This window comes from Oryza glaberrima, chromosome 6 (assembly GCF_000147395.1).
Source record: "Oryza glaberrima chromosome 6, OglaRS2, whole genome shotgun sequence".
NCBI lineage: Eukaryota > Viridiplantae > Streptophyta > Magnoliopsida > Poales > Poaceae > Oryza > Oryza glaberrima.
In genome coordinates, this window is record NC_068331.1 from 20,061,344 (window position 1) to 20,073,465 (window position 12,122).

At 46.2% G+C, this 12,122-nt stretch overlaps 2 protein-coding genes across 2 annotated transcripts; both read right to left on the reverse strand.

Annotated features, from left to right (window-relative positions):
• Positions 1 to 2,380: 2,380 nt before the first annotated feature.
• LOC127776144 (uncharacterized) lies at positions 2,381 to 3,074 on the reverse strand. The gene is made up of 2 exons (XM_052302492.1): positions 2,636 to 3,074; positions 2,381 to 2,547 (listed from the first exon to the last, which is right to left on the reverse strand). The coding sequence occupies exons 1-2, from the start codon at positions 3,072 to 3,074 to the stop codon at positions 2,381 to 2,383; spliced, it is 606 nt and encodes a 201-aa protein (XP_052158452.1).
• A 6,231-nt stretch (positions 3,075 to 9,305) lies between these two features.
• On the reverse strand, positions 9,306 to 11,198 carry LOC127775999 (berberine bridge enzyme-like Cyn d 4). Its single transcript, XM_052302318.1, has one exon. It carries the CDS (start codon positions 11,167 to 11,169, stop codon positions 9,574 to 9,576), a length of 1,596 nt encoding a protein of 531 aa, XP_052158278.1. The 5' UTR covers positions 11,170 to 11,198; the 3' UTR covers positions 9,306 to 9,573.
• Positions 11,199 to 12,122: the final 924 nt, after the last annotated feature.

Sequence of the window (12,122 nt, forward strand, 5' to 3'; positions counted from 1 at the left end):
TGGCAACGGCTTGTGGGACGTAACATAATCATGGCAACGGTAAGTTTCAATTTTTTTAGGCGCCGGTGACAATAAAGAAGAGAGACGGCGTGAACTGATGAGTACGTAGATAGGTGACAAAGGGAGTAGGGAGGTGGTTATACCTTGGAAGAGCGAGTCGAAGGGCAATAAAGGAGTAAAGTAGTGATGACGGCAGCATCTAAAAACTAATTCGATTCTATAAGGTGCTGAAAGCAACAAAGATGAGGGATGGAGGACGAGCGGACAAGTGAACGGATGAGAAATTAAAGAGACGGGAGGTAACGGTTGCTACAGGAGAGTGAGTGAGGGGATGGCAAATAACAATAAAAAGATGGGACAACGGGTGACTAGTAAAGAAGTATGGAGACGACGATTGATGAGACATTTTTATAAAACTATAAAATAAAACCCCAACAACAATTAGGTTTGATAACTTAACCAACTATGATCCGTCTTCCCGTAAAAAAGTTGCAAGAGCATATTGAGTTTCATGCACATATAATCCATGGCACTCAAGAGCTTACGAACAAGAAACGGAGCGTCGATGAGTATACATGTTGATCAAAGGAAAACCGTATATATGCAGTTTGAGAAGTTTAATTTTCACTAACCTTTTTTTTTGAGCTCGCATGCTCAAAGAATATTACGTGTCCGTGAAATCTTACCAGTTTTGGTTAAACCTCAACTAGCACAATTAACGTTTTTTAAAAAAGTAGCCGGCCACATCTTCACGTACGTCTGAGGATTGGAGCAAGTTTAATAAGATAACCAACTACATGCTTCAAATTATCCATAGCCAATTTAATAGCAGATTCATACAATATTTACCTATAAACGTATACTATACCAGTTATAGCTGGTCCCACCTGTCATGTACACATACATTTTGAAGTCCGTATTGCAGCTGTCTATAAATCTATAGCTCGCTATTTTTCTCTCTCCTATTTTATATTTTTAAAATATGTTTATAGCTGGCTTCTGCTATTGTATCACTCTTAAGGAAGCCTTCTAATTCGTAATTTCGTATGGGTGGAGAATATACATAAGTAAATGTTCAACCTTGATAATCAGCTTTAGTACATCCACTTGAGTGCAAAAGTATTTGAAGCAATGCATATATCTTCATCGAAGGCAACGATGTCGATCAGTCGATGGGGAAATGCAAAACCGGATGCGGAAGAAAGCCCATTGGACACAGTCTCACGATAACGGATACACAAGAGCCTTTGACCGGTTCTTGCCTCACGCCCTCAACTCGAAGTTGGTTAAGCACCAGGCCAGCGGCCACCAACTACAAAGTTGATCACTAAGATAATACCTCTGTTTTTCAGTATAGGACGATGTTGACTTTTGACGACAAACATATCACTATTTATCTATTAAAAAATATCTCTCCTTCGATTTGATTTTTTTAAAACAAACATTTTTAATTGATCAAGTTTATAGAAAAGCTTAGCCACATGTGCAAAACCAAATTAGTTATATTAAATGTAACACTGAATATATTTTTCTATGAATTTGATTAAACTTGAAAAAAATTGAGTTGGAGAAAAATCAAAACAACTTATATTAATATAAAACAGAGAAAATACGTAGGAGTAATTATTTATTTTGTTATGATCTTTTATCTTTATTTTTAAAGATACCTCAACATAACTTATATTTTTCATACTTGTGTAGATATTTTTATTAAAATAAATAGTCAAAGGGTATAACATCATATATTCAAAAGCGAAGGGATACTAATTGTTTTTTTCTGAAAAGAAAAGACTATGGGCGCGTGTTTGTGCGCTTGACAATTTGTTTGAAGTTGGATGAGAACAGGAGAGAGATGCTCCATCGGTTGCTTTCAGCTGATTTGGAAAAGAGATCTTTCAGCTAACCACTTGAATTTGACTGTTTGTCAAGGCTTTTGTGCATCCATTGTTATCCGCACTTTTTTATTTATTCCTTTTTCCTCTTGGGAGGAAGAACACCATGTGCCAATGGTGAGCTCGGGCAACCATGGGCCGTAGTAGAATCCTGGGAAATGACACGCTGATATGAACAAAAAAAGTCCATTTTACCTCCCTCAACTATATGTGGAGTTTAATTCGCGGAAAAAGTATACTTTGACTCCCTCAACTATGACCCGAGTATGATTCATGACCTCCAACCACAAAACTGGGCATATCGACTCCTCCAACTACCAAAACCAGTGCAAACTATGCCCCTGGGTGGTTTTGGAGGCGGTTTTGGCTGACGTGGCGACCACGTGGCAGTGTTGACCCGGTCTTCGTCCAGCGTGTCGTCGACGTGTCGCTTATCTGGCACAAGAGTAAAAACAAAAAAACAAAAATTTGTGGGACCGACATGTCATTCACAAAACAAAAAATAGTGGGCCCCACATGTCATCTTTTCTACATGTGAGCTCCCGGCCGTCCGCATAATGGGGGAAGAGCTTGCTGTCTGTGCGACGGGGGAGGAGCTCGCCGGCGTCCGCGCGTGGGGTAGGAGCTCGCCGGCGTCCGCGCGCTGTGGGAGGAGCTCGCCGGCGTCCGCGTGCGGGGAGGAGCTCCCCGCCTTTCGGGCGCCAGGGGAGGAGCTCACCGGCGTCCGCGCGCGGGAGAGGAGCTCCCGGCCTTCCGCGCGCCGGGGGAGGAGCTCGCCGGCGTCTGCGCGACGGGGGAGGAGCTCGCTGGCGACCGCGCGCGGGGGAGGAGCTTCCGGCCTTCCGCGCGCCGGGGGAGGAGCTCGCCGGGGAAGGAGCGTGCTGGGGGAGGAGCTCCCGGCCGTCCACGCGCGGGGGAAGAACTCCAGGCCTTCCGCGTGTCGGGGGAGGAGCTCGTTGGCGTCTGCGCGACGGGGGAGGAGCTCGCCGGCATCCGCGCGCGGGGAGGAGCTGCCGGCTGTCCGCGTGATGGGAGAGGAGCTCGCCGGCGTCCGCGCTTGAGTGAGGAGCTCCCGGCCGTCCGCGCACATGGGGAAGAGCTCGCCGCCGTCTTGCTGGTGCCCGTCGGCATCTCGAGCAACACGTGGCAGCGCACGTCGAGGGCACGCTTCAGCTCACCCATGTACTGCCGCTGCCACCGCTGCCGCTCCCTACCGCCACTGCCGCCTGCTGCCGCGGCCGCTTCCCACCGAAGAGAAAGGCCAGGGGAGAGAGAGAGATAAGGGGAAGAGAGAGGGGGGAATGGATGAGGAAGAAGGGAAGGAGAAGGAGGATGACATGTGGGTCCCACAATACTTTATTTGTGTGAATGACATATGGATCCCACATATTTCTTTTTATTTTTTTATTCTAATGCCATGTAAGCGCCACGTAGGATAAAGACTCGGTTAAGAGCACCACGTAGGCGCCATGTCATCCAAAACCACCTCCAAAACCACCTAGGGGTATTGTTTGTACCGGTTTTGATAGTTGGAGGAGTCGATATACCCGGTTTTGTGGTTGGAGGACATGAATCATACTCGGGCGATAGTTGAGGGAGTCAAAGTATACTTTTTCCTTTTCGCATTTGTCAACTGTAAAACAAAGTGTGGAGGGTTCCTCAACTACTTAAACTGGATCAATTTATACCTTCATAGTATGTTTTGATGGTGGTTTGGTCCTACATTGCAATTTAACTTGGTCTTTTACTAGCCAAAATACTTGTGCTTCGCTATGGTGTATTAAAACTAAAAATATTTGTTTTTAACCGAAGTTATTTTCACACTGCTTTGGTACTTTTGCTTTTTGTTCTTTTTTTTTAAAAAAAAACTACGTTGTCCAATCGGATATCTGCCTAAAACAATTTTTTTGCCAAAAAAAACCTAAACTGGATATATTAATCTATCTATATAAATAATACAACTTAATATAAAGTATAAATTATAAAATAAATAATATTGGATGAGGAGTCTATAATATTCTCCAAAAGAGCCTAGAGTGCATATAGCAATACAATTCAGAAAAAGAATTAAAATTCAAAATAAAAAATATTGAAAGAAGAGTTTAGAGTCCATATAAAAAACTAATTAGAACAATAAAAAAATAGGAATATTGGAAGAAGAATAGAGTCCATATAGAATTAAAAAATAATTAATATTATTTAATTTTAGTATAAATTTAAATTCTATATCATGACAAATAAATAATTACATTTTTAGTCGAAAAATAAATCCATGTCATGAGAAAAATCTAGCCAAATTTTTAGTTTATTCAATTAAGTTGGAATTAAATTAATAAGCAGTCATAAACACTTAAAATGGTATTAATGCTATTTCTGAAAATAGAAAGTTGCTTAAAATTACTGAGAGAGAAAACATTGATTTTAACTGCGGCCCATTTGGACGCCCAATAACTCGGAGGCCCAATAGTCCGGCGGTCCGATACGGGAGAAGCCGGAGCCGTCCGATCGAATGGACGGTCCAGATTGATTCCATCTGAGATAAATATCCTAATCCTAACCCTAAAATTCCTTTCCCCCCTCCCCGTCCTCGATCCCCTCTCTCGAATCGAATCAAAAAGCGACGATGGCGGCGACGCCCCCCCCCCCCAACGAGCAGCTGCGGCAGCGGCTCCCTCCGGCCTGTCTCACCTCCCTCGCCGGTGGCCCCTCCCTCCGCCCTGTCTCACCTTCCTCTCCCCCTCCTCATCTCCCTCTCGCCTCCCTCCCGTGGTAGATACGGCGGTGGCGGCGGCGGCGGGTTAGCGGCGGCTCCCTCCACCCCTCTAGACTCCCACCCGCGGCAGATCCGCTGGCTATGGCGGCGTCGGCGGTAGCCGCGGGCAGATCCTCCGGCGGCGGCGTCTGCCATGGGCGGATCCAGCGGCGGCAGCTCCCTCTGTCCCCCCTCGCCCTCCTCCCGCGGCTGATCCGGCTGCGGTGGCGGCATCGGCGCCGACCGCGGGCGGATCCGGCAGCGGCGGTTCCCTCCGCCGCCTCTCTTCTCCCTCTGGCGGGGGTGGTGGCGTCGGCGGCAGCCGCGGATGGATGGCGTGGCGATGGCCGAGGACGGATCCGGCGGCAGGCGAGTGAAGTTTTGTGATGATTGTGGTTGATTTTTTTTTTTTTGGGGGGGGGGGAGGGCAAAGAATTATTTGCTTGTGACGATTTTGGGAAGGCTGAGAGCGATCGGGATTTGGGGCTGCGGGCGAAGGCGCACCGCCGACGGCCGCATCGTCTTGTGATGAAGGGAAAAATACGAATATTTTAATTAGGTAAGATAATATGTGATGTGCGCTTTAACTTGGTCTTTCAAATGGGTGGGATCCACATGTAAGTATCCTAGGGAAAGGGTTAAAAAAAATGCAGTATGGGCCACAAGCATCCTTTCTTACCGCCCCTACTCTCTCCCTCCTTTGTTTTCTCTCCATCTCTGTCCCGGTGAAGCAAGATGAGGCGACGCAAGATGAGGCGACCTTCGCAATATCTTGTATAGCCATCGACGGCTGCTCCTTCACTGAGCTAATCATTGTCTACCCATGGTCATTACCGTCAGCAGCTATCCCGTGCCCCATCATCGCTCTGCACTATCGCTATGCCTCAGCGATAGGTAAATGCGGAGGGATCCCAGAGCCTATGCCTCTAATGGTTGCTCGTCGTGGTGGCACCTATCCCCATAGCTCAGTGCCTCAGTCAACTGGAGGGGCAACGACAATGGTGCTGCAGACAAAGCGAAGGTTCGTGAGGACGATCATGGCGGTCAGGTTTCCTCATGTGTTTGGTCATCATGCTTGCCACTTCCATCACCATCGGACTTGGCATGGTGCTTCTGCACATTGCTCAACAAGGCTGTGGCAAAGCTCAAGAACTACGAGTAACCTGTTACGCCGAAGCCCAGCTGGGCCTAGCACATTCTCGTCACGACATGGAGGTGGCGGTGTGGAGGCGAGAAAGAAAAGGATTGCGCATCAAAGGAGGCGGCCAAGGGAGAGACAAAGAGGATCCCTCTCAAGCCTAGAGCATGGACTAAAAATAGGTTACAATTTTTATTTAATTGCATACCAATTAGGATTCAAACTCTTGACATGGCTCTAACAGTAGCGGAGCCAGCCCGGTCGATGAAGTTTAGTTTTTCGTTGTTAGAAACATTTAATAATTATCTTCACTAATCAACAACTGATATACAGAAAAGTGAATGGGAAGCTAGGTCCCTACTTTAAGACTTCTAGAGGTCTGAGGCAAGGGGATCCCTGGTCCCCTTTCCTCTTCAATCTTGTAGGTGATGCTTTGTGTGTTATTCTGGAAGAGGCTGTAAAAAATGGGGTGCTGGGAGGCATTGTTCCTCATTTAGTTGAAGGGGGGCTTTCTCATATGCAGTATGCAGATGATACCATTCTCTTTACTACCACTGAGGAGGGGGATATCTTGGCTTTAAAATTCCTACTTTTCTGTTTTGAAGAAATGACAGGAATGAAGATAAACTATCAGAAAAGTGAGGTTTATGTCCTAGGGGTTGAGAAAGAAGAGGAACTGAGGATTGCTGATATGTTAAATTGTAAAGTGGGGGAGATGTCTTTTGTTTACCTTGGTTTGTCTATGGGAGTCGACAAGCTCAAGAAGAAGGATCTTATTCCTGCCATGCAAAAGGCTAGAAAAAGACTTGAGTCTTGGCATAGTGGTCACCTCTCTTTTGCGGGAGGGAGATCAGGATTAATTCCTGTCTCACAAGCATTCCTTTATATTACATGGGCCTTTTCTATTTACCTGGTTACTTTCATAAGAAAATGGACAGTTTGAGGGGAAGATTCTATTGGCAAGGAACTGCTGGGAAAAAGAAGTATCACTTTTTTAAATGGCAGGCCTTGTGCATACCAAAGGATTATGGGGGTTTGGGGTTTGGTGATGAATATATGTTTGCTTAGTAAGTGGATTCTGAAATTGGAGTCAAATGACCCGGGGATGTGCTTCCAGGTGCTTAAGAAAAATTACTCTGGGCAAAAAGGTTTTTTTCAAAGTTCTCCAAAAGGTGGCTCTCAGTTCTGGAGGGGGTTGCATGTGTGCAAATCCTGGCTGGGGAGTATGGTTGGAAAGAATGTGGGAATGGTCTGACTACTAGCTTCTGGAATGATGTGTGGGTGGCTTCTTGTCCCCTAAAAATTATGTTCCCTTAACCTTTATGAAGTAAACACTCAACAAAATGCTACAGTCAGTGAAATCTGGCAAGGGGGTGCCTGGGTTTTGAGTTTCAGGAGACACCTCAATGAAGAGAAAAGAGCTCAGCTTGCAGAATTGCTTTCTAAAGTTCAGCGGGTGGTGATGTCTTCTGAGCATGATAAAGTGGTCTAGCCTCATTCTAAAAAGAAGAGCTACAGAATTATGACTTTTGGGGGGTGTGATTGATACATATATATTGGGGATCTGGAGGGGTAAAATGCCTATGAAAATTAAGCATTTTGCCTATCATGCAGGGAGGGGGAGGATTCCCTGTACTTTCCAGTTAGTAAAGAGAAGCTGGAAAGAGGGTGATGACAAATGTAAGATGTGTGGAAATTCTGAGACGGTTAATCATGTGCTTTTTGTTTGCCGCATTGCAAAATTTGCTTGGTGTGTGGTTAGGGAAGCCATACACCTTACCTCAACCCCTGTATCTTTTTGGGAGGGTTTGAATCTTTTGAAACAGAAGTTAGGGGGGAAACTCGGGTTGTCATTTTTGCAGGCTGGATTTGGATATCTGGCTAACAAGGAACGATTGGGTTTTTAACAACAAATTGCCTTCGTCTCCTTTACAGGTGGTGAACAGGATAATCTCACTGCTACAGCGTTGGAGACCCATACAAAGAAGAAAAGAAGGGGATCGTCTGGAGCTACTGATTAAACAGTTTTTGGCGCAACTAAAACAACTCCGTCCGCTAGGGAGATTACCGGATGATCTGGAGTTTGGCTAAGGGGTCGGGTTTTGGTTTAGCATGTTATGTTCCCTGTTCTGTTGTCGGGGTTTTTTTTTTCTGATTGCTGGGCATCTCCAGTGATATCTGTGCTCTCGTGTCAGTTTGTTTAGCCTAAGCTAGCTGTCTTTCTTTGTGTTTTTGTAAGACTCCTGTTCTGTTCTTAGGCTTTGTTTAAAAGCCGGGTATTAATGAATGTCTGTTATAAAAAAAAAAATTCAACAATTGATATTAGCCAACGAAGCCCAGGAAGCCGTCTGATCACATTTTGGTCCTTTTGAAAAACTTATTTTGCAAATAGACCCCTGAAAAAATTTATCCCAAAAATGGTCCTTTTTGGCGCCAGAGTGGCTGGCGCCGTCCTCCTGCTACCGTGGCACACGCGAACCGACGTGGCAAGAGGAGGGCGCGCCCCCCCACCCCTCGCCTCCATTCCTATTTCTCTGTATAGAGTTGCAACCTTTTTATTTTTGTTTTATTCTTTCAATATTTTTTTTACACTTAGGATCACGATACAACCAACCACAACAAAATTAAACTCGAACGGAATATACCACTTAGCTAGAAGTTTGAAAATAGCATACCACTTAGCCTATTTTGCACCTTTATCAAAATTAGACCATAACTCCTTTAGTAAAACCCTTTGATCTGCATGTTAAACATAATGCACTCTACCACTATATGAAATTACTTAATCTAATTCAAAATATAACCACATGAAATGATAGCCATAAGTTAAACACAGTACAGAGAGATGTAGTTTTTTTATTTTTATTTTATTTTTTAATATTTTTTTCATACTTAGGAGAATACAGGAACCAATTATGGAAAAAATAAACTCAAACGGACAAAATATGTGACTTGTAGAATTTTTCAAAGCTCTACCGAAAAGTCATTCGGGTGTCATTTATTAAAATAGGCGTAACTTTCTAATACGGACTCAGAATCAGGCAAATAATATATCCACGGATATCTATAGAAAATGTTACATCCGATTCTCCCCCGCTTTGCCGGGTTCGGCGATATTAAAACCTCCAAATTTCGCTACTCGATGTTATATATATCAAGTTGCATGCACCAATCAATTCAACTGAAATCTATATCAATGAAAAATGAGTAATTCACTTATAATCCGGCAATGACAAAATGATCAATTGTTGGATGGAATTAAGATGGCCGATGCTAGCTAGCAATAGTAAATTTAAACTATGCATTATCTAAGTTTAGGTAAACACAATAGGAAAAAAGAAACAGTATACTAACAAACAGCAAAACTATTTGAATCTCATCACGCAATAAATTAAGTGGATGGCACGAACATTGAAATGTAAAACGCTTCTAGCTACTCCCTCTATTTCATAATATAAGAATTTCTAACATTGCTCATATACATATAGATGTTAATAAATTTAAACACATACATATGTCTAGATTCATTAACATCTAAATGAATGTGGGTAATGCTAGAAAGTCTTACATGGTGTAACGGAGGAAGTAGAACTCATACGCGCACACGTGTACGAAAAAGAAAAAAAACAATAATCTTCTTACGATTATACGTTAGTCGGTTGATCTTTATTTGTTGGACATGTGACACGTCCAAGTACTTAATTAATCGTACTCACCACTCACACACACTAATTAAATCTCGATGCAAATTGTGCGTTTCCGTCGATGATTAATTTCTGTCGATCGATCGATCACGCGAGCAATGGAGGAATGCTCTGCTCGTTCCTGAAGAAGTCGGTGGGATCCACCTTGGCCTTCGTCCTGGCGAGCCTCTCGAAGTTGCCCTTGAAGTACTTCTCGCCCCACACCTTGCCGGCCTTGTAGCTGGAGACGTTGGCGCCGGCCTCGACGGCGTTGACGCCGAGGTCGAGGTCCCTGTAGTTGACGTACGCCTGCCTCGGGTTCTTGGTGACGTATGGCTCCATGAACGCGTAGAAGTCCCTGATCCACTTGATCGGCGCCTCCGCCGGCGCGCCCTCGCCGAACCAGAAGGTGATGTACTGGATGTTGTACAGCATCCCCTTCCGGTGCGGGAACGGCGTGTCCGCCTCGCCGGGTTTGCTGATGGTGGCGCCGTACGGGTCCATGATCATGATGCCGGAGCCCGGCTTGGAGAACCAGTCCTTGTAGATGGTGTCCCATGTCGCCTTGGACAGTGGCTGCGTCACGTAGTCCGACTTGTACTTGCCGAAGGCTCGGATGGAGGAGGTCCGGTTGAGGATGTCCTTGACGGTGGCGTTCTTGCCCAGGTGGATGAACGCGATGGATTGCACCCATGACATCTCGTTGCAGTGGGAGCGGTTGACGCCCAACTCCGGGAAGCGGCTGGTCACCAGCGGGAGGAGCGCGTCGCAGGTGCCGAGGTAGAGGCCCTCGAACACGGCCTTCTGCGCCTGCGCCATCACGCGGATCATCAGGTCTTCCGGGAACGTCGGCGCGAGGGACTGCCACTTGGTGAGGAGGTCGACGGCGCCCTCGTTCACCATCTTGGGCATCTGGATCACCGTCACCGTCGCCGGCACCGGCAACAGCCTCAGCTTCCACGACACCACGATCCCGAAGCTCTCGCCGCCGCCGCCGCGGACGGCCCATAAGTAGTCCTCCCCCATCGACTTCCGGTCCTGCACCTTGCCGTTCGCGTCCACCACCTTCACGTCGAGCACGTTGTCGGACGCGAGGCCGAACTTGCGCAGCAGCATGCCGAACCCGCCGCCGCTGAAGTGGCCCCCGACGCCGATGGTCGGGCACACGCCCGCCGGGAACGCCAGCGTGGGGCTCGCCTTGGAGATGCCGTAGTAGAGCTCGCCGATCTGCGCGCCGGACTCCACCCACGCCGTGCGCGCCTTGCCGTCGACGGTCACGTTCCGCATGTTGACGAGGTCGACGATGGCGAACGGCTCGGGGATCTCCGACCGGTACGAGAGGCCCTCGTAGTCGTGGCCGCCGCTGCGCACGCGGATGCGGACGTTGTGGCGGCGGCCGCAGGAGACGGCCACCTGGATGTGCTTCACGTCGGTCGGTGTGACGATGTACAGCGGGTTGCACGTCTTGGACGACAAGTACCTGAGGTTCCGGATGGTGGACGTCAGCACGGAGCCGTACGAGGGCGAGCCCTTGGCGTACAGCTGCCGGGCGGGGATGCCGGCGGCGAGGCAGGAGAGGAAGTCATTCTTGGACAGATTCGGCTTCTTGGCGTAGGCCGCGTCGACGGCGACGAGGAGGCAGCAAGACGAGAGGAGCACCAGCGCGAGGGCCCTGGATGTCGTCGTCATCGACGTCGTCGCCATGGCATGCAGCTTGGGACATGGATGGAGGAGGTGTGTGTACATATATAGGAGGCCTCGAATGGGGGGAGATGGTCTCTCCGCGACCTACTCGCGATCGCACGGATCGATCGGTCATTCCATTGCGGTGTTGGCTAAGGATGGATCGCCATTAATTGCATGTCCATTGGCCGGCGAACTATATCGGGAGTTCATGGCCGAGGTTGACGGCCGAGCTTGGGTTCTTCATTCCTCGTTATTGGAAGCTCAAAATGGGAAAACTGACAATTAGGGATGGCGCGTATTTGTTTTGCCGCGTGTCAATGTGAGAAATTCTACTATATACTCCCTCTGTCTTAATACCTATATTTTTTTATACGGTATTTAATGACATAATTTAACTATTAATTTATTTTATGTTATGTTTCTAATAAATATAAAATTAGCATCTACTTCAAAATATGAATTTAGTGATATAACATGTATAACAATTAACATAGATATTGTTACTATTGTTACTATGATCATTAGTTAAAAGTTACCGAGTTTAAATTTTCTTAAAAAATGGGCACCGTATAATTTAGGACGGAGGGTGTATGTTTTATCAACGACAATAACCCGGTTCTACAAATTGCTGTCGGCGAACACAAATTCTACAAAATGTCGTTAACAAATGTTTTTCCCTCTCTTTTTTTTTTTGCCACCACAGTTAACTTCCCATCCATAAACCTTCTTTTAGCAGCATGAATTGGTGAATGCCATTACGGGGTACGCATATCCTATACATACAAGCATTCCCGTGTACACACCGTGCACATCAACTAAAAAACATCACAAAAAAATTATATGTCCTTTTAATAGTATTACAACCACATGTAAATTATCATCCTCAAATTCATTATATACTAGAAAAAATACCCGTGCATTGCAACGGGAAAAAGCATGAGAAATTTAAGAAAAGGTTGAGAAATATTTAC

Coding starts and splice junctions, on each gene's coding strand:
- LOC127776144 (XM_052302492.1), bottom strand. CDS start 3,074: ATGGGTGAGCTGAAGCGTGCCCTCGACGTGCGCTGCCACGTGTTGCTC. Junction 2,548..2,635: donor CGGCGCGCGGAAGGCCGGGA/GCTCCTCTCCCG, acceptor GACGCCGGCGAG/CTCCTCCCACAGCGCGCGGA.
- LOC127775999 (XM_052302318.1), bottom strand. CDS start 11,169: ATGGCGACGACGTCGATGACGACGACATCCAGGGCCCTCGCGCTGGTG.